Here is a 19,719-nt window from a genome sequence, read left to right as displayed (position 1 = left end):
ATTGATTGTGATGACACTAATTAAGATATCGTTTCATATATATATGTGTGTGTGTGTGTGTGTGTGCGTGTGTGTGTGTGTGTGTGTGGGGGGGGGGGGGGGGGTTAAAAACACAAACTCAGAAGAACCAAACTTAAGTTCTTGATTAACACAACTAATTTGTAATTAAGTAGGGGTTTAATTCCACAATGAGAGAACTGGACAGATGATTGAAGACAAAGAAAGTAGGAATAGGCACTTTGATTGAAGAAAAATGGTTCCCCAAGGTACAAATGAAGACTTAAAAGGAAAATACAAGCTTTTGCTCTCTCTATTTTCTCTCTCTTGTTCTTCTTTGTAAATTTTTCTAGATCCCTCTTCTCATTGCCTCCTCCTCCTTTTATACTCCCTCCCCCTCTACCTCGAGCTATATCTTTTTTAGCTGGATTTGGGGGACACTTGTCTTATCAGCCCTTCCTTCTGTTCTTTCTTGATCATGAAGACAAATTTTTGGGGTGTTCTCAGTGTTTAGGCTAGTTATTTAGCATTTAATGTGGTTGACATTAAGTAGGAGTGCTCATTAAAGCGGAGATGATCGTCACATTAGGCTTTGCGACATCTTCCTCATGTTCCTCGGGAAGGTAACCGAAATAATATCCTTATTTAACCAGCTTGTCACTTCTTTAAGGGTTTACTTCACCTCGGGAGTACCAAGTTCCTTGGAGGGTCAATATGAAGATCTATCTTAAGTAAGAGATGAATCTTATACTCTACGAAGATTTCTTATTACAAATTTGTCCATAGTTTGTACTAGCAAAAGAATATTAAATGGTAAACTATAAGTTCATTTGAAATATTTTTTTTCTCAATACAATGAACATATTAATTATTTCCATTAAGTGAACTTTAATTATTACTACTTAAAATACTTTTATTAATTAGTTTAGGAAAATTATATGTTTATATTGTACTATCAATGCAAAATTTACATTATAGACTAAACAAATGTGCACAATATTGTACAAATTTGCAAAAATGTACAATACACATTTATTTAGAGACAATATAAATCTTAAATTGAGAGTACAATGTAAACTAAGAAAGAATTTTCTATTAGTTTATTTCAAATTTGTTAGGATCTAAGTAGGTTTTTATTTTTATTTTATTATTATTATTATTATTATTATTATTTTTTTCGTGTTTAAAAAGACCAAGATATATTTTAGAATATTATATTTAAGCTTATTTCAACTAGAATTTAAAAAGTTTTAGGGTCAGGGTGTTTAAATTTTCATTTTAATTAGGAGGAACAAATTAAAAAATAGAAACAAAAAATATTATATATTAGGCGTAAATGCAGTTTTAGTCCCTACACTTTGGCTTTTTCCATTTTGGTCCTTACATTTTAATTTTACTACTTTTAGTCCCTAAACCAATTATCACGTGTTATTTTCGTCAGTCAACAGGTAGAAATATTTGAGATGGCTGACGGAAGAATTAAAATATTATAAAAAATCTATTGTGAGACTTATCACCTATGCCACATGGGTTTCCTGCCCCTTTAGAAATTTATTAATCAATTTTAACAAAAGAAAAAACATAATTAAAAACAATAAAATACATAAATTTAGATCTAATTCATTTTGAAAAAGAACACAAAAGAACATGATCACAGATTTAAACATCAACACAAAAACATAAGAGCACAAACCGAGAACCAAACACAAACTCAAATTTAAAAACACAAAGAACATAATAACAAATATAAACTATTTACTCTCAAAATAAATGCCACGTCAAATCCAGAAAATCATACAAACCCATCGAGAACACACAAGAGCATAAACCAAAAAAAATCATACAAACCCAGAAATCAAACACAGAAAAATCATAAAAGAATATTGTACAAAAAAAAAAAAAAAATCAATCCATATATATACACAAATCAAATTATCCAAAAGAAAAAATAGATTTAAATTCGAAAATTAAATCAATACAATCATTAACAAAATACCCACAAAATTGAACAAACCCAACTCAATCCCTCAACCATACCAACACAAACCCAACTCAACCATACCAACACAAAGCAAAACATCTCAGCCTCTCTTTAAACCCACCAATGGACCTAGCCGATCCAGACCTAGAAAACCCAAATCTACCCACCACCTGTGACCCAAAAAAATTGAACAGACACCACTGATCTGACCTAGCCACCCCAATCTCCACCTCCACCAATCTGGCGCAGCCATCAAACCTAACCAACCCAACCCTTTCTCTCCACCCCCATTGATTTGGCATAGCCATCAAACCTAACCAACCCGATCTGGGTGTGCGGGTTATTACACATGTTACATGCTCACAAAGCCTCACAACACTGAGCACATAAACACATATACCCAGCACTTACCCTCTGTTTTGCCTTTTAACCTCCACATCTCATTTTTGTGGATCAAGCGCCGTTCAAGATGCTCTTAGCTTGTAGATCGGAGAGTAGCTTCTAGGTTTGGGAGTAAAGAGATTCGGGTTTAGAGAGAGTGTTAGTTGATTTTGGGCTTAGGTTGAGAGTCTTGTGAGTGCTGGGTTCCATGGTGGTGTTGGCTGAGTTCTGTGGTGGAACAGGGAGGCTGTGCCTCGTTTTGGATCAAAGAGAGAGAAGCCGAGGTCTAGAGAGAGATGGACTCAGATCAGGTTTTTGGTCTCAAGTGTTCAAAGTGTGTGAGATTTAGTTTGAGTGGTAGAGAGACTGGAGGTGAAGGAAGCTCCGGCCATGGAGCTTCAGCATAGAGGAGAGGAAAGAAAATGAAAATTAGATAGCATTTTGTGTTCATCTTATATTCAAATCTAGGTTTGTGTTCTTGTTGAAGATGAAACCAGATCTAGATTTATGTATTTTTTAAATTTTAATTTTGTTGTTTTTTTTATTTAGTTAAAATTGATAAATTATTATTATTTTTTTAAATTAGATGTTGATGTGGCATTTTTAATATTATTTTATTCATCACGAGGTATTTCTTAATATTGTTTTAATTTATTCATTAGTATTTACTATGTTAACAGTGCATTTCGTTTGCCATGTAGGATATTTCCGTTAAATGAGTGACAGTAAAAATCAAAATGGAACGCGTTAATTGGTTTAGGGACTAAAAATAGTAATATAAAAATATAGAAACCAAAATAAAAATAAGACCAAAATATAAGGTTTAAAAGTGCATTTATGCCTCTATATTATTAAAAAAAAAAAAAATGTCAGGGTGTATTTCCTAAATTGGCGACATGCATCTTTGGTGAATCCGTATCAATATTGAATGATTGAATCACTATTCCTATTAGGTAGAATGTATATACTTTTAAGTCAATAGTCAAAAGTGTAGAATGTATATACTTTTAAGTCTTGTTTACCAAAAAAGAAGTCGAAAGTCTTTGTTTACCAAATTTGTTACATCCTCAGCAACCCATCATAATTGCCACAGAACAACTAGCTGCTCTCACAAAAAATCCATGGAAATGGTTCACTCCCATAAGACTCTTTTCCAACTTTGCTTTCTCTTACCTCTCCAGTTCTCTTCATTTCTGCTTTTCTCATTAGCTTACACTGATCCTGATAAGTACTTCATCAACTGTGGAGCAAGCTCAGACACAAAGCTCTCCAACGGCCAGGTCTTTGTTGCCGACAGAAATTCGGCTTCTTTCTCAACTGGTAAAAGCGAACATGTCAGCAACACATCAACATGGATTCCAGAACTCTATCAAACAGCAAGAGTTTACAGACAGCCATGTTCGTATAGATTTGAAATTGACCAGAATGGTACATACATCGTACGGCTCCATTTCTTTGCTTACTTGTCCCGTCGTGCTAATCTATATGATGCATTGTTCAATGTTTCGGCTTCTGGATTTTCACTTTTAACCAATTTCAGCATCCGAAACAGTAGTGGTTCTCCCGTGATTAAGGAATTCTTGCTCGCTATCCCACAAGGAGACTTCAGAATCCAGTTCATACCTTCTGAAAACTCATCTTTGGCTTTCGTAAACGCCATAGAAGTCTTTCTCGCCAACGAGACCCGCATCACTGATAACGCCACTCGCGTTACTTCTGCTGGAAATGCTGGTAACTACAAAGGTTTGCTCTCTCGGGCTCTGCATACAATACATAGGATCAACTTTGGAGGTTCTCAAATTGATTACGATGAATCGTACTGGAGGAAATGGGCAGCAGATGGTAGTTACTTAATACTCAACAACGATTCTGCGGTGAATAGCACTTATTATCCAACGCGGCCTAATTACTACTCTTCACTGGCCACAAATTATACTGCCCCAGATTATGTGTATCAGACAGCCAAACAATTGAAGGAAGTCAGTGGCAAAAACGCCAGACTCCTAAATTTAACTTGGCGTTTTCCTGTCAGTAAGAATACTTCTCACTTTGTTCGGGTCCATTTCTGTGACATAGTTTTTAAAACACTAAATGACACAATGTTCAATCTCTATATATATAGCAACTTTGATGAATTGGTTGATCCTTATAATATGACTCGAACTGGAGAGTTCGCTGTTCCCTTTTTCATTGATTATGTGGTTGATTCAGATGATTCTGGATTTATGAATTTTAGTATAAGCCCTTCAGAGAATGAATCTCGCATTCTTAATGCGTTTTTGAATGGGCTGGAGATTATGGAGTTCGTGAAGACATCAGGTTCCATATTGGATGAATGTAAACCAGTCAAGAAACTCTCCCCTGTTATAAAAATCATTGGTTCTGTAGGTAGTGGAGCATTTATGATTGTGATTATAGTGGTGGCATTGCGTTTGAAATGCAGGAAATCAGTGCCTGACCAAAGTTTGACAAAGCTTCTTTTTGGAGGGCTAAGTTTTAACAGGTTGACTGAAGGAAGTGCTAATTCATCCCTACCTTCGAATCTGAACCTCAGTTGGAGAATATCTTTAGCTGAAATACAGTTTGCAACTAAGAACTTCAATGCAAAACTTCTGATTGGTGAGGGTGGATTTGGTAAAGTCTACAAAGGAACTCTTCACAATGGTACAAGAGTGGCTGTGAAACGAAGTGAAGCAGGGCATGGGCAGGGTATTGAGGAATTCCAAACGGAGATCATAGTGTTATCCCAAATCCGGCATCAACATCTTGTTTCTTTGATTGGGTACTGCGATGAAAGGTCTGAGATGATACTGGTTTATGAATATATGGAAAAGGGGACTCTAAGAGAGCACCTCTATCATTCAAATGACAATTCTGAGAGTTCACCCTCGCGATCTGAATTATCTTGGAAGCAAAGACTTGAAATATGCATTGGTGCTGCCACGGGTCTACATTACCTACACACTGGTCCAGCTGGAGGAATCATTCACCGTGATGTGAAGACTACAAACATCTTGCTTAATGAAAATTATGTGGCTAAAGTTGCTGACTTTGGCCTTTCAAAGTCAGGGATTCTCGATCCAGAACATTTCACAATGGGCGTGAAGGGTAGCTTTGGTTATCTTGATCCTGAATACCTTACCACCCTACAGTTGACAGAAAAATCTGATGTGTACTCTTTTGGAGTTGTACTTCTTGAAATTCTTTGTGCTAGACCAGCTATTAACAACTCGCTTCCAATGGATGAGATGAACCTAGCTGAATGGGGGATGCTGTGGCAAAGGAAAGGCCAACTTGAGAAAATTATCGATCCAGTGCTAGTTGGTAAAATCAAGCCTAGTTCATTGCGAAAGTTTGGTGAAACTGCTGAGAAGTGTTTGAAGACAAGTGGTGCTGACAGGCCTAAAATGCATGAAGTGCTATATGACTTGCAATATGCACTGAAGCTTCAAGAAACTGCAATGCACGCAGACCCAGGTGAAGACAGCACAATAAATACTGCATTCGAGTTGCAGTTACCTCTTGCTTGGCAATTGCCTTCTGATAGAATCCTAATGGAGGAAGATGATCATACACCCATGGGAGGGGATGATGATTCTGATACAAAGGCTATTCTTGAAAGTCAAAACCTAATTGAGGATTGATGGTGCCAGATAGTCTTCACTGGTCTGAGGGACGTTAGCTTTATTACGTTTGTGCGGCTTACTGTCATCATAACTGTAAAATGCTTTAAGCTGTGTCTGCAAAATGCTTTAGTGCTGTATTTAATATCTGAATATTTAATGTAGGACAAAATTTTCTAATTAATTTATGTAACTTGTTAATTTTTGTAATTTTATGAAATTTTCAGATTTTTAGGATTAAAGTTATTATTTTCCTAATTTTAGGTGACTTTAATGCTGTTTAGTCAAATTAGGGTTTTGGAAGTTTTGCTAGTCGACCTAGGATTTTTTTTTTTTTTTTTTTTTTTAAGTATTTATATGTTCAGCAACCTCCCAATACAGTCATATTATTAATGTTGTTTAGTCAAATTAGGGTTTCTTATTTGCCTATCCCGTCACAAATTCGAATTCAGATTCTCTAGAGTTTTTAGAGTACTCTATCACATGAAATTCTTTAATCTCGACCTTTTATTTTAAAATCAATGGTTCAGATACTACCATGTCATTAATTAATTTAAAAAACCTTAAAAGTAGATGCCACATCAGCTATTAAAATCAACACATCATTGAGTTCACATAACGACTGTTATGCCTGTTTATTGAATTATTGAGCGTGGGAACAAACAATTAAGGGTTTTACTAACATCAATGGTCACTCCACACCCTTGGTGCAATGGTCACTCCACAAGTATAAGTGCTTGTCGGGTGTGGGGGGGAAAGTACCAGGGTTTAAATTTCTAAAAATGAGTTTCACACACATATACACATAGATTAGACTAGAGTAGTCTTAACTTTAAAAAGGCAGTGAGAATGTGAAGTGGCACAACAATTGATTCGTTGTTCATTGTCATCTATGTCCAGCAAGCTGTAACAGCTTGCATGTTAAGAAACTAAATCAACCTAAGCCCTTGAAGAAGACAAGAGGCAAGAACATATGGATGACATAACAGTGAGAGAACGAAGAAGATATTTTTAAATGAGTTCTTCAATTCTTCTAGTAACATGAATAAATTTACAAATTTTGCCATTGTGATTGGTTGCTTGTTTCTTTTGAATGAACCTATCAATTTTTCTCCGCCATTCACAGTTTTCTACATGAAGAATTGTGGTAAAAATTGTGCATTTGTTTGTGATACCAAATTTTTTGGTTTTTAATTATGTATTGAAGGATAAGAAATAATTATAAATTTCATTTGTTTGGTTAAAAAGGAGCATGAAAGGAAATAAATTGTGGACAAATTTTGACTCCAACCAACAATAAGAAAATGACATTAATTATTCTCATGTAATGCACATAACTCACTTAGCCCAAATGATGAGACACATGTCATCTTCTAATTGATGGTTGGACCCCAAAACTACATGTTTAGAGGATAACTTTTTAAATAAATTGTAATTTGTATTAACTCTCTATTATAAACTTATCATATAAGTATTTATTTTTTTGGTTTCATTATTTCTATATTTTTTTTACTTTGAGATTATAACAATAACATAAATTTTACAACAATGTATTTCAACATATAAATTTCAAGAAATATGCTTCAAATTTATTATGGACTTGTTGTAATATATGTGCAGTATGTATTATTTTATTTTATTTTAAATCTAACTTATAGTAAGATTGCAACGATTTATTTAGACTAATGAAAAGGATTAATGGAATATCATAAAAAGTAGTAAGGTGAAAATATTTTTTCACCTAATATTTGACAAAATGATGAAGTACAAAAGAAAAAAAAATGTAATTAGGTGTAAAATGGTAGATTTTCCTTCACTTCATATATTCTCTCCATTTTAGAGAACTAAAAATTTGTGGACTTCAGATGAAAAACATACACTTCCACAAGACGATGGGATTTGGAGTTGTTAGCTACAAATTTTTGTCCTGAAGAAGTAGTCTTAGTGAAGAAAATTCCACTTAGTCGACATTATATGGAAGCTACCTTGATCTGGCTACATGTACAGTCTGGGTTATACTCGGTTAAGTCAGGCTACCAGTTCTTAAAAACTGAAGGAACTCTATTGCAAGACAGTTTGGGGAGTCCTAACCCAATACGCAACCTATGGAAAAAGATTTGGAACTTACCAGTGCCAAGTAAGGTGAAAAACTTTCTGTGGAGAGCATGCAAAAATGCCATTCCAAGGAAAGTAAATCTGATTCGAAGAAGAGTTATTGATGATCCATTATGTGAGTGTTGTAAGTTGTGCTGCTGAGGATGTGTTGCACTCTCTCTGGTCTTGTCCAAAGCTGTCAGCCGTGTGGGGGGAAGACATACAGTGGAATTTTCTTCAGTTCAACGTATTCAACAACTTCTATTCCTTGGTGCAGCATATAATGGATTTGGGGAAAAAATTTGAAGCTTTTGCCATGCTGTCTTGAACTATTTGATTAAGAAGACAACGCACTTAACTCAACCTATCCCCTATGATCACCTCAACCAAATAGAGTCAGTTCCTTTACTTGAGTGTGATGACACTAATTAAAATATTGTTCCATAATAATAATAATTAATAATAATTAGATATAGTTATAACAATTGGGGAGGAAGAATTTGAACGGTAAACATTTTTGTTAAAAACAACAATAAGTAAGTTAAGTTAAAATAAAGTGAGAAAAATTCTAGAGAAAAATCTTTTTTTCTTTTTTTGTAATTTCTAGAGATAAATCTTGACATTAACCTATAAAGTAATCGCAATAACAACGCCTTCAAACTTTTGTTTTTGTCCTTTTAAAAAAAATCTTTTTCTTTTTCCTTGTGGGCTCCAAAAAGAAAGCACAAAAGGAAAAAGGTGGCAATAATTGATCCGAAATGGAAAGGTAAAGGTTGCAATAATTGATCATTGATTCATTGTATCTAAATTATCAGATTGAAAGGAACAAACTCTCAGCTGCTTTAATAAGTATAATGTTATTTGTACATTAGCCTACGGATTCCCAATACTTTTGCAACAAATTTCCGTAGAGGGATCTACCCCCAAGAACACAAACTTCAGGGAGGGATGAAATGCCACCAGCTTATTAGCCCATTTGTTCAATGAAATTAACTCCTGTATTTCTAAGACTTTGATTTCTGATATATTCTTCTTTTTTTTCTTTTGAACATAAAAATCTATTCCAGCCTCACCCGATCCCTAATAATTTAGGTGTTCAAACATATGTTTTCAATTTTTAAATAATATTACACGTAATTTTTACAAATTTTTCTATGAACATGTAATTTTAAAAAAATTGAAAATTATTGTCAAAACACATATGCGAAACGAATCCTTAGATCCGGCAATTCTGTTTGGCCAACTTCGGCCAGTACTTTACAGCATGCCATTGCCAGTTTGCCACTCCCTAGAACTTTACATCGAGAGGATATTTACTTGACTGGCGACACGCATTTTTGGTGAATCGGTTTCATTATTGCATGATTGAATCACAATTCCAATTGGGTAGAAAGTATATACTTTTGAGTCAAAGTCTTTGTTTAACATTTTTGAATTTGATATATGCATACTGTTGATTATTATTACCAACTTTATTACATCCTCAGCAACCCATCATAATTACCACTGAAGAACTAGCTGCTCTCACAAAAATCCATGGAAGTGGTTCACTCCCATAAGACTCTTTTCCAACTCTGCCTTCTCTTAACTCTCCACTTCTCTTCGCTTCTGCTTCTCTCATCAGCTTACACTGTTCCTGACAAGTACTTCATCAACTGTGGAGCAAGCTCCAACACCACCGTCAACGGTCAGGTCTTTGTTGCCGACAGCAATTCCCTTTCTTTCTCAACTGGGAAAAGCGAAGAAGTCAGAAACACATCAGCATCGATTAATCCAGAACTCTATCAAACAGCAAGAGTTTACAGACAGCCGTGTTCGTATAGCTTTGAAATCGACCAGAATGGTACGTACATAGTACGGCTCCATTTCTTTGCTTACTTGTCACGTGCTAATCTATATGATGCATCGTTCAATGTTTCGGCTTCTGGGTTTTCACTTTTAACCAATTTCAGCGTCCGAAACAGTAGTAGTTTTCCAGTGATTAAGGAGTACTTGCTCACCATTCCACAGGGAAAGTTTAGAATCCAATTCATACCTTCTCAAGACTCATCTTTGGCTTTCGTAAACGCCATAGAAGTCTTTCTTGCCAACGAGACCCGCATCATTGATTATGCCCCTCACGTTAGTTCTGCTCGAAATGTTAGTAACTACACTGGTTTGCTCTCTCAGGCTCTGCACACAATCCATAGGATCAACTTTGGAGGTTCCCAAATTGATTACGATGAATTGTGGAGGAAATGGGTAGCAGATGATAGTTACTTAAGACTCCACAGCGATTCTGCGGAGAACAGCACGCATTATAGTCAAACGCCTAATTACAACCCTGCACTGGCCACAAAGTATACCGCCCCAGATCTTGTCTACCAGACAGCCAAACAATTGAAGACAGACTGCGATAGCTGCAACGCCAGTCTCCTAAATTTAACTTGGCGTTTTCCTGTCAGTAAGAATACTAGACACTTTGTTCGGGTCCATTTCTGTGACATAGTAACCAAAACACTCAATGACATATTGTTCAATCTCTATATATATAGCAACTTTGATAAGGTGATTGATCCATATAATATAACTGAAGACTTAGCTACTCCGTTTTTCATCGATTATGTGGTTGATTCAGATGATTCTGGATTTACGAATTTTAGTATAAGCCCTTCAGAGCATGACTCTCGCATTCTTAATGCATTTTTGAATGGGCTGGAGATTATGGAGTTCATGAAGACATCAGGTCCCATACTGGCGGAATGTGAACCAGTTACAAACAAGAAACACTCCCCTGTTATAATGATCATTGGTTCTGTATGTAGTGGGGCATTTGTAATTTTGATGACAGTTGTGGCGCTGCGTTTGAAATGCAGGAAATCATCAGTGCCTGATCAAAGTTTGACAGCGCTTCTTTTTGGAGGGATAAGTTTAAACAAGTTGACTGATGGAAGTGCTAATTCATCCCTACCTTCGAATCTGAACCTTAGTTGGAGGATATCTTTAGGTGAAATACAGTCTGCAACCAAGAACTTCAATGCAAAATTTTTGATTGGTGAAGGTGGATTTGGCAAAGTCTACGAAGGAACTCTTCGGGATGGTACGAAAGTGGCAGTAAAACGAAGTGAAGCAAGGCATGGGCAGGGTATTGAGGAATTCCAAACGGAGATCATTGTGTTATCTCAAATCAGGCATCGCCATCTTGTTTCTTTGATTGGATACTGCGATGAAAAGTCTGAAATGATACTGGTTTATGAATTTATGGAAAAGGGGACTCTAAGAGAACACCTCTATCATTCAAATGACAATTCTGAGACCACATCTTCACCATCTGAATTATCTTGGAAGCAAAGACTTGAAATTTGCATTGGCGCGGCCACGGGCCTACGTTACCTACACACTGGTCCGGCTGGAGGAATCATTCACCGTGATGTGAAGTCCACAAACATTTTGCTTGATGAAAATTTTGTGGCTAAGGTTGCTGACTTTGGCCTTTCAAAGTCGGGCGTTCCCGATCCAGAACATTTGACAATGGCTGTAAAGGGTAGCTTTGGTTATCTTGATCCTGAATATCTTGTCACCCTACAGTTGACTGAAAAATCTGATGTGTACTCTTTTGGAGTTGTACTTCTTGAAATTCTTTGTGCTAGGCCGGCTATTAACAACTTGCTTCCATTGGATGAGATGAACCTAGCTGAATGGGGGATGCTGTGGCAAAGGAAAGGCCAACTTGAGCAAATTATCGATCCAGTGCTAGTTGGTAAAATCAAGCCTAGTTCATTGCGAAAGTTCGGTGAAACAGCTGAGAAGTGTTTGAAGGCAAATAGTGCTGACAGGCCTAAAATGCATGAAGTGCTATATGACTTGCAATATGCACTGATGCTTCAAGAAACTGCAATGCACGCAGACCCAGGTGAAGACAGCACAATAAATACTTCATTGCAGTTGCAGATACCTCTTGCTTGGCAATTGCCTTCTGATGGAATCCTAAAGGAGGAAGATGATCATACACCCATTGGAGGGGATGATGATTCTGATATATCAGCTAGTGAAAGTCAAAACCGAATTGAGGATTGATGGTGCCAGCCAGTCTTCACTGGTTTGAGGTACAGTAGCTTTATTACGTTTATGTGGCTTCCTGTGATCCTGTTACCATGAAACTGTAAAATGCTAAAGGCTGTCTGTAAAAACTGTTGCTCACCTGCTATGGCTTTTTTATTTAATCAAGAATTATTGTATTACATATTTGAATATTATTATTGATAGCATAACACGTCTACTTAAAAAAAAAATTAACCTTGAATCTGTAAGGGTTTCTTAAATTCACAATATGATAGAATCCAAAATTCATCTCAAAAGAGAGACACAAGGTTGTAAATTTTTTTTTTTTGGAGAAGAAGACTCTAGTTTTTATTAAGAAGAAACTTCCAAATGGGCTAAAACTACGTTATGAAAGTGTGGAGGAACATCTTTCATCTACACCATAAACTCGCTAACATGTCTAGCAATATTATGAGTGACAAAATTACCCTAACGTCTAATATGGAGAAAATCAATAGCAGCAAAGGTTTGGGTAAGGGACTGAGCTTCTCCAATTAAGTGACCATAAGCAGTAAGAGGGGGAGCATAATTCTTCAGAGCATTGATAATTACTTCTATCACCCTCTAAAACAATGGCTGAGAGACCAATATCATGAGCGAGAGAGAGGGCCTTAATTGTCGCAAGAGCTTCAACAAATTTGACCATGCTTGGGAGATGGATCTTCTCGGCCATAGAAGCCACAACCAATCCATTATCGTCCATGATAACTACACCAATATCAGCTGCATTCTCATATCTAAAAACTGCTCCATCATAGTTTACTTTAAAAAAAGTACTGTGGGTAGGTTTTCAAATCACAGATTGGGGAACTGGGGGCAAAATGTCAGGAAGCTTGGGGGGAATTGCTTTGAAAAAGCTAGCTTGAGCAACGAAAACATTTGGAACAATTTGACCCACTGTGAAGGGTTTGGAACCTATCCTTAAAGAGTTGCGCCTGTACCAGATAATCCTTATTGTTGTTGCAAAAAACTCTATGTCTTTTCCTCCATAATCACATACTTCATCTGTTCTCTAAAATTCTACAAGTGGGTATTGGCTAGAAAATTCCAGCTTGGATGTGATTCCCAAACCGATGCCAGATGGGTACACTCCCACAGAGCATGGATCACATCTTCAGAGCCAGCTTTGCAGTGATCACACACATCCTCATAAATCACCTTGCAACGAACAAGATTAACTTTCGTAGGAATGGAATTATTGATAGCTCTCCACAGGAAGTTCCGAACTTTATTAGGAACAAATAATCCCCAAACTTTCCTCCTAATGTTTCGAACCTCGACTTGGTCTATTGCACTCCCCATGCCCTGAGTTAAGAACCAATAACCTGATTTTACTGAGTAAACCCTAGTAAGAGTGAAGGACCAATATGTTGAGTGGATATTATAGGTTGGGACTATCTTAAAAAAAAAAAAATAATAAAATTGTCTACATATTTTTTTATTAATTTGAAAACTGAATGTCTTTAAGGCTACAATATGTTAAAATAATAAAAAATTCTTGGGTGGTTTGCCTTCAAGGCTACAATATACTTAAATAGAAAATAATCTTGGGTGGTTAGGAAAATGCTCACAAAACCTTATTTCACCCAAATCACTAATTTTGATGGAAAAATAGTAAATTTTACCAGAAACTATAAAATTGAGATAATTGTGAAATTTAAAACTTCGTATCTAAAAGACATTCCAAAACACATAGATCTTATTATGACTTTTAAATTAAAAATTTAAAGAAAACAAAATGTAGGGAAGTAGTTTTTAACCCAAGTAGTATCGGGCGCCCTAAATGAGGGTAGGCCCAATACTTACCGGCCAATTTTGATGGCTAACCTTTCTGAAGGAATCAAACCTTAGACCAAGCATTTAGGCGGGACATTATTCTCACTAAGAAGGCTAGAGATTGGTAAGCCGAGGATGAGGTGCTTGTCGAGCTCCTGAGGATGAGGTGCTTGTCAAGCTCCCAATGAAGAACTTTGGAAAATGTAGAATTGTCTAAGGAAGCCTACTGAAGCTTCCTAATAAAGTAATAATCACCTCCGCATTAATGAGACTCACCTGCTTTGTATAGTTGTATTTATTGATGAATGACTGGCCTGAACAGTGCTTAGAGCCTCAAAAGTCTCCATTCATTATGAAAATAGGGTAGCAAGAGCCCGATGGGACAAAGAGACTTTCTATTATATAGGGACATCACATTCTAGAGAAGAAAGTAGGGCAGGTATAAGGAAGGATAAGGGCAAAGAAGGAGACATATAGAAAATGAGAGAGAGAGAGAGAGAGAGAGAGAGAGAGAGAGAGAGAGAGAGAGAGAATTTAGCCTTAGAAGAGATTCAAGTGTTTGTTCTTGAGCAAATAGTAACAGAGTGTATAGTATTGCCTCTTGCATGAATAATATAGCCTCATCTTTGTAGTTTCACATAGATTCTTGTTCTCGTTCAAATCTCCCATTGTGGATTATTAGTAACCCCTCCTATTAAATTAATTGTGAAGCTAAAGTTTTGATTAAGATGTTTGGTTCTCACACAAAAATTATCAAAAATGGGAAATACACAAATTTCAAGGGCCAAATGAAAGAATTTGATCGAAAAATGGATTTGGTGATGGCAAAACTTGGAATTATTTATGGGAGTTAAGTTTGAAACTAGGCAGACCCAAAGATTACCGAGGACTATTGTTGCATTTTTAAGCCCACAAGAGAAATAAAGTCCAAAATCCAAGAACTAATAATGGGCCTGAACTCTAATTGATATCCAAGTATCCAACGGTAAAGTCAAAAGTAGAATAGTATACGTCCAGCAGGAAAATGTATACAAAATGATGAATGTCCACTGATAAGAAATAACGGTAAAATAGCTCGCATCCAATCGTAAAGTAATAATTTCTCCACACACACACAAAAAAAAAAAAAAAAAAAAAGGGTAAAGTAATAATGAATTATCCTGCATTTGACTATTTAAGTATTTGCAAATTTGAAAGTAGAAGAATAATAACTTACTAGTCTCAAACTTGGGCGATACAAGAAAAGATTTGTTGATTTTTTTTTAAATGAAAAATGAAAATAGTAGATAAGACTAATAAGTGTTAGTCCTAACTTTTCTTAAAATGATGTGATTATTTTCTAAGGGCAAAATTTAAGTACAATACTTAAAGCATTCACATTTGTCGCAACAAACTAGCTTGAGGTTAAGAATATAGCTAGAAACCCACAAAAAAACCCACACATCAAACTCAATAAACTAATCAAAAAAATTTATCAATGAACAGTAATTGCCACTTGTAGCGAGATAGTCTTCTCGCTAGTGCTAAAAAAATTGTTTAAAAAAAAAATTTAAATCTCTCTCTCTCTCTCTCTCTCTCTCTCTCTCTCTCTCTCTCTCTCTCTCTCTCTCTCTCTCTCTCGTAGTGGTGGTGGTGGTGGTGGTGGTGGTGGTGGTGGTGGCGGATTTGGGTGTTTGAAAGTTAATTTTTATGGGTTTGTGTTGATATTTGCGTTGATTTGGACGATACGAGTGATGGATGATGTGTTTGATTTAATTTGTGCGGTGGGTGCAAGGTTTGTATTGATTTTTTGTTTGATTTATGCAGTGGTTGCTCGGTTTGTACTTTTTTTTTTTTTTTTTTTTTTTGGGTGCAGTGCTTGTGGTTGTTTTCAATAATGGGTGTCCTGATGGCTGGTTTGGTTTGAAGGCGATTTTTGTGACTCTGATCTCGTTTCTTCTCTCTCTTTAATGATTAACTAGTGCTGGGTATCACATCAATGCATTGCTGAAATTGGGTCTCAATTTGGTTGGTAGGCGATGACCAAGATAGGTTGTGATTTGGGTTTTTGGAACCGGTTGAGATGGGTTTTTGGTTGGTGTGCGACGGTTGGTTGCTAGCTCAACACTTTTGGTTTGAAACCTAAGCTTAGATTTTTTTGGATTTTAAGGGTGGATCCAAGACACTGTAATCTAGTGGTTGTGTACGACAGCTGGATGTGGTTGTTCTAAGAGATGTGGTTGTATCAGGTGGTTATGGGTTTTGGGATTAAAATTGTGAATAGAAAGGAAATAATATTTAATTGAAATTATGATTTAATATTGAGGTTGATGTACATACATAATAAAAAAATAAAAAATAATAAAAAAATAAAAAAATAAAAAAGAAGAAGAAGAAGAAGATAGCTAAACTTAAAAAAGTAGTGTTTTAAGGTTAGTTTGGCTAAATATTTGAGGAAGCTAATGTGAATGCTCTTAGATGTTGTTCCTTAAGTTCCCTTTTTAAAATTCAGTTATGTAGCTACTTAATTAAAAGTACACTTCCATTCATGAAAAAAAAAAAAAGCCACATGTCTGAAATTTAAGAGGTGAACCCAAAAAACAACACCTAAGATATTATACATAATTATTGTCCATTTTCTAAAAAACTTATTTAATACAATATATTAAATTTTCTAAATTAAGCTTTCTATATTTGTTATTTGAAAGTCTTTTAATTTTTTTAATTTTTTTCTTTTTTCAAGAAAATATAATGTATTTTACATTCAATTATTATATAAGACGAGATTTTGTAGATAATGTAATGTTTGGTTAGAATTTGTTTTTAATACTCCTTTCAAACGGTCCATCCTCTATACGTCTTGAATGGTTGAAAAATGAAGCAGATATAATTAAATCTATCACTTATACAAAAAAAAAAAAAAAAAAAAAAAAAAAAAAAAAGGAAGAAGAAGAAGTAATTTTATCAAGAATCTACTAATGAAGGAGCTCCATTTTCTACACAAACATCTCCTATCAAAACATTACCAAAGTGGACTGAAGTGAACCGAAATGGACCGAAATGCTACACTAATGTGGTTCAACGGGAGTATAGCAATAATAAATATTATGTTTTAGCTTTTAAATATTATATAAATATAGATATAGCTAATCGAAATGATGTAAAGTACGATTTTATCAATTTTAATTTAAAAAAAATCCACAAAACAACTAATAAGTTTTGTCAAAATTATGTGAGTGATATATAAATTTGAAAAAGAATCAAATTATTTTTATATAATCAAGGATTGTTATATTACATATTTGAATATCACTAAAAAAAAAATCATTGTTAACTTCCTCTTGTATTATTTTATTATTTTCTAACTTTTTTCATGAATTTTTCATTCATTTATGAGATTTTCATCTAAATTTACTATTCTATTTTTTATATAAAAATAAATGTATGAAAATTGTGGGGCCCAGCCCAAAATAATGGGCTAGTTAAATACAGGCCCGTCCGAGAAGTATCGTGTCCGAGGAGAAGTCATAGCCAAAACATTATTCAAGCCCAACTGCAGTAAAAGAAACCTGTCCGAGGAGTAACACCTCCTCGGACACTACGGAGTCCAGACCAAAAGCTCGCCCCAACCACTGCAGCTCATCCTCCAAGCATATAAAAAAGAATAAAACCCAAAATATCTCATGGAAAGCTGCTACCACCACATTAAATGTGTCACAACCACCCTCTTGGCCGCATTAATGAGGAAAAGACCCCTGAACAGTACTACCTTGGCCACTGCAACTCACAAGGGAGTGATAAAGGTGTTTGATAGGACAAGTGCTCAAGTAGGGGCTTAGATGATCAACAAGTGTAAGGTTCAGATAAGAATGAGAGAGCTATATAATGTAATGGAGTCCCTCAAAGAAGGGGACGAAAAAAATGTATTCAGCACTCAGGAAATAGAATCTTCGGTGGAGTATCCATTCTGGTGTTTTTATTCCTGCAACAATATTTTCCATGCATCAGACCGACTAAGCTCACTGAGGCTAAGTTCTTTGACCCATCCTCTACAAGTATTTATTGTGTGTTGCGCCTTGGGCCAGGGCCTGATCAATAGGGTTTGGGTCAGGAAAATCGTGCAACTACAAAAATATTATAGATTTAATTAATTTCCATATTAATTTTTTTAAGTTTTAATATTCAAATTAATATTTTTTTAGTAGAAATTCAAAACTAAAATATATCTAGAAATAAAAATATAAACCTTTTTCTTATTGGGGGCGCCAAGGCCCAAGTGGCCTAAGTATTAAGTCATCCTCTTAAAAAATGGCATAATCATAAATAATTATAATTAAGTTGAAAACATGAATTTTTCATTATTTAATATTTGATAAGAAGATGAAAAATGTAAAGGGAAAAAATATGTGATTTGGTGTAAAATGATGAATTTGCCTTCACTCCATATTTTTTTCTTCATTTTCTTCATTTTAGAGAAATAAATATTTTTGGGTCCAAGTATAAGTAACTTTCCACTCTCTTTCTTTGATCAATAAGATCAATAAGGATAGAGAAACATTTTTCAAACATAACTTGTCATGATTGATGTATAATTAAATTAGTATCAGTGATGGACCTAGATTTTATCACCTAGATTAAAATGATCTCACTCTAATTTATAAAAATGCTTCACTTCTCTTTACTTTTGCTTCATTCGTCAGCTTACATTGTTCCTGATAAGTACTTCAACAAACTGTGGAGCATACAAAAATGCCACCGTAATTGAATATGTCTTTATTGTCGATAGCAAGACCCCTTCCTTCTCAAGTAGGAAAAGCAAACAAGTCAGCAACTCATAAAAAAAGATTCCACTTCTCTATCAAACAAGAGTTTACATATGCAGTCGTGTTAAATATAGAAAACAAACTCTTTTTCTATCTTCCTTTCCCGATCTTCTTCCTTTTATTTTTTGCCCCCAGATCTTTTCTTCCTCTTTCTACCAAACGTATGAAAGAGATAGACACGTGTCTTTATTCTTTATTAGTCAAATATTGTTAGCTATGTAATAAGAAATGAAGTTTGATTGTTTTCTTTTGAGTCTCACATGAGTGTGTAGCAGTATTGTGAACTTAAATAATAATAATAATAATGTGTGATGCCTAGGGCATTATAAGTTTTATTACACAATTCTTACAAATTGATATACCTATTTTTTAACACACAACAAAAAATAATCAAGAAATTTATTTATTACATTGTTGATGTGGTATAACTAATATTCATTGTCATATATATTTGTAAATATTTATAATAAAATTAACTTCAAAATTCTTCGTTTTCTATGTACAAAACCCTCTCGTACCCTGTCATTGATGTAGAAGTATGTATAAAAGGTTGTGTGTAAAAATCTGCACAGTGCTGAACTATAAAGTGTAGAATTTCATTTCCCTGAATTTTTGTCATGGGGCTCCTTTTGTACGGCTGGTAGCTTGTAGCGCGGAAAGAGTAGAGTGCTTGGGCCGACTATTCCTCTATTCTTGATTTATTTAATCCCGAAAAGAAAAAATAATAATAATTGACAAGCAATCGCTGCTTGCAATAATTTGAGTGGTTGAAGAACAGAAGAATTACTGAACGTTTGTTACATGTTTATGACCAGTTGAATTTTTCATTGATGTTCAAGTTAGATATTTAATTTTATTTAATGTGTTGAACTTTCCACTGAACTATTTAATTTAACGAGTTGGGACGACAAATTTAATCTTTATTGAAGTTTTAGTAAGTAAGCGATAAAGATATGGATGACCCCACTTGCAAAAGTCATCTCAA

At 35.0% G+C, this 19,719-nt stretch overlaps 2 protein-coding genes across 4 annotated transcripts in view; both read left to right on the top strand.

Moving 5' to 3' along the window:
- The first annotated feature begins 3,406 nt into the window (after positions 1-3,406).
- The window catches only part of LOC126732839 (probable receptor-like protein kinase At5g24010), an 89,413-nt gene continuing 73,100 nt past the window's right edge, over positions 3,407-19,719 (top strand). The window contains exon 1 of one of the 3 annotated variants that reach the window (XM_050435879.1): positions 3,407-5,156. In XM_050435879.1, the coding sequence (XP_050291836.1) occupies positions 3,481-5,156 (1,676 nt within the window). In that variant the 5' untranslated portion in view covers positions 3,407-3,480. Of the gene's footprint in view, positions 5,157-9,258; positions 11,289-19,719 lie in introns of those variants that run through there. The other 2 variants (XM_050435878.1, XM_050435877.1) reach the window with 2 other exon arrangements.
- On the top strand, positions 5,163-6,224 carry LOC126732842 (probable receptor-like protein kinase At5g59700). The gene has a single exon (XM_050435882.1). It carries the CDS (start codon positions 5,164-5,166, stop codon positions 6,001-6,003), a length of 840 nt encoding a protein of 279 aa, XP_050291839.1. The 5' UTR covers position 5,163; the 3' UTR covers positions 6,004-6,224.

Source organism: Quercus robur, chromosome 6, assembly GCF_932294415.1.
Source record: "Quercus robur chromosome 6, dhQueRobu3.1, whole genome shotgun sequence".
NCBI lineage: Eukaryota > Viridiplantae > Streptophyta > Magnoliopsida > Fagales > Fagaceae > Quercus > Quercus robur.
Note: the sequence above shows the minus strand (reverse complement) of the source record. Positions and strands in the feature narration are given on the sequence as shown.

Coding starts and splice junctions, on each gene's coding strand:
- LOC126732842 (XM_050435882.1), top strand. CDS start 5,164: ATGATACTGGTTTATGAATATATGGAAAAGGGGACTCTAAGAGAGCAC.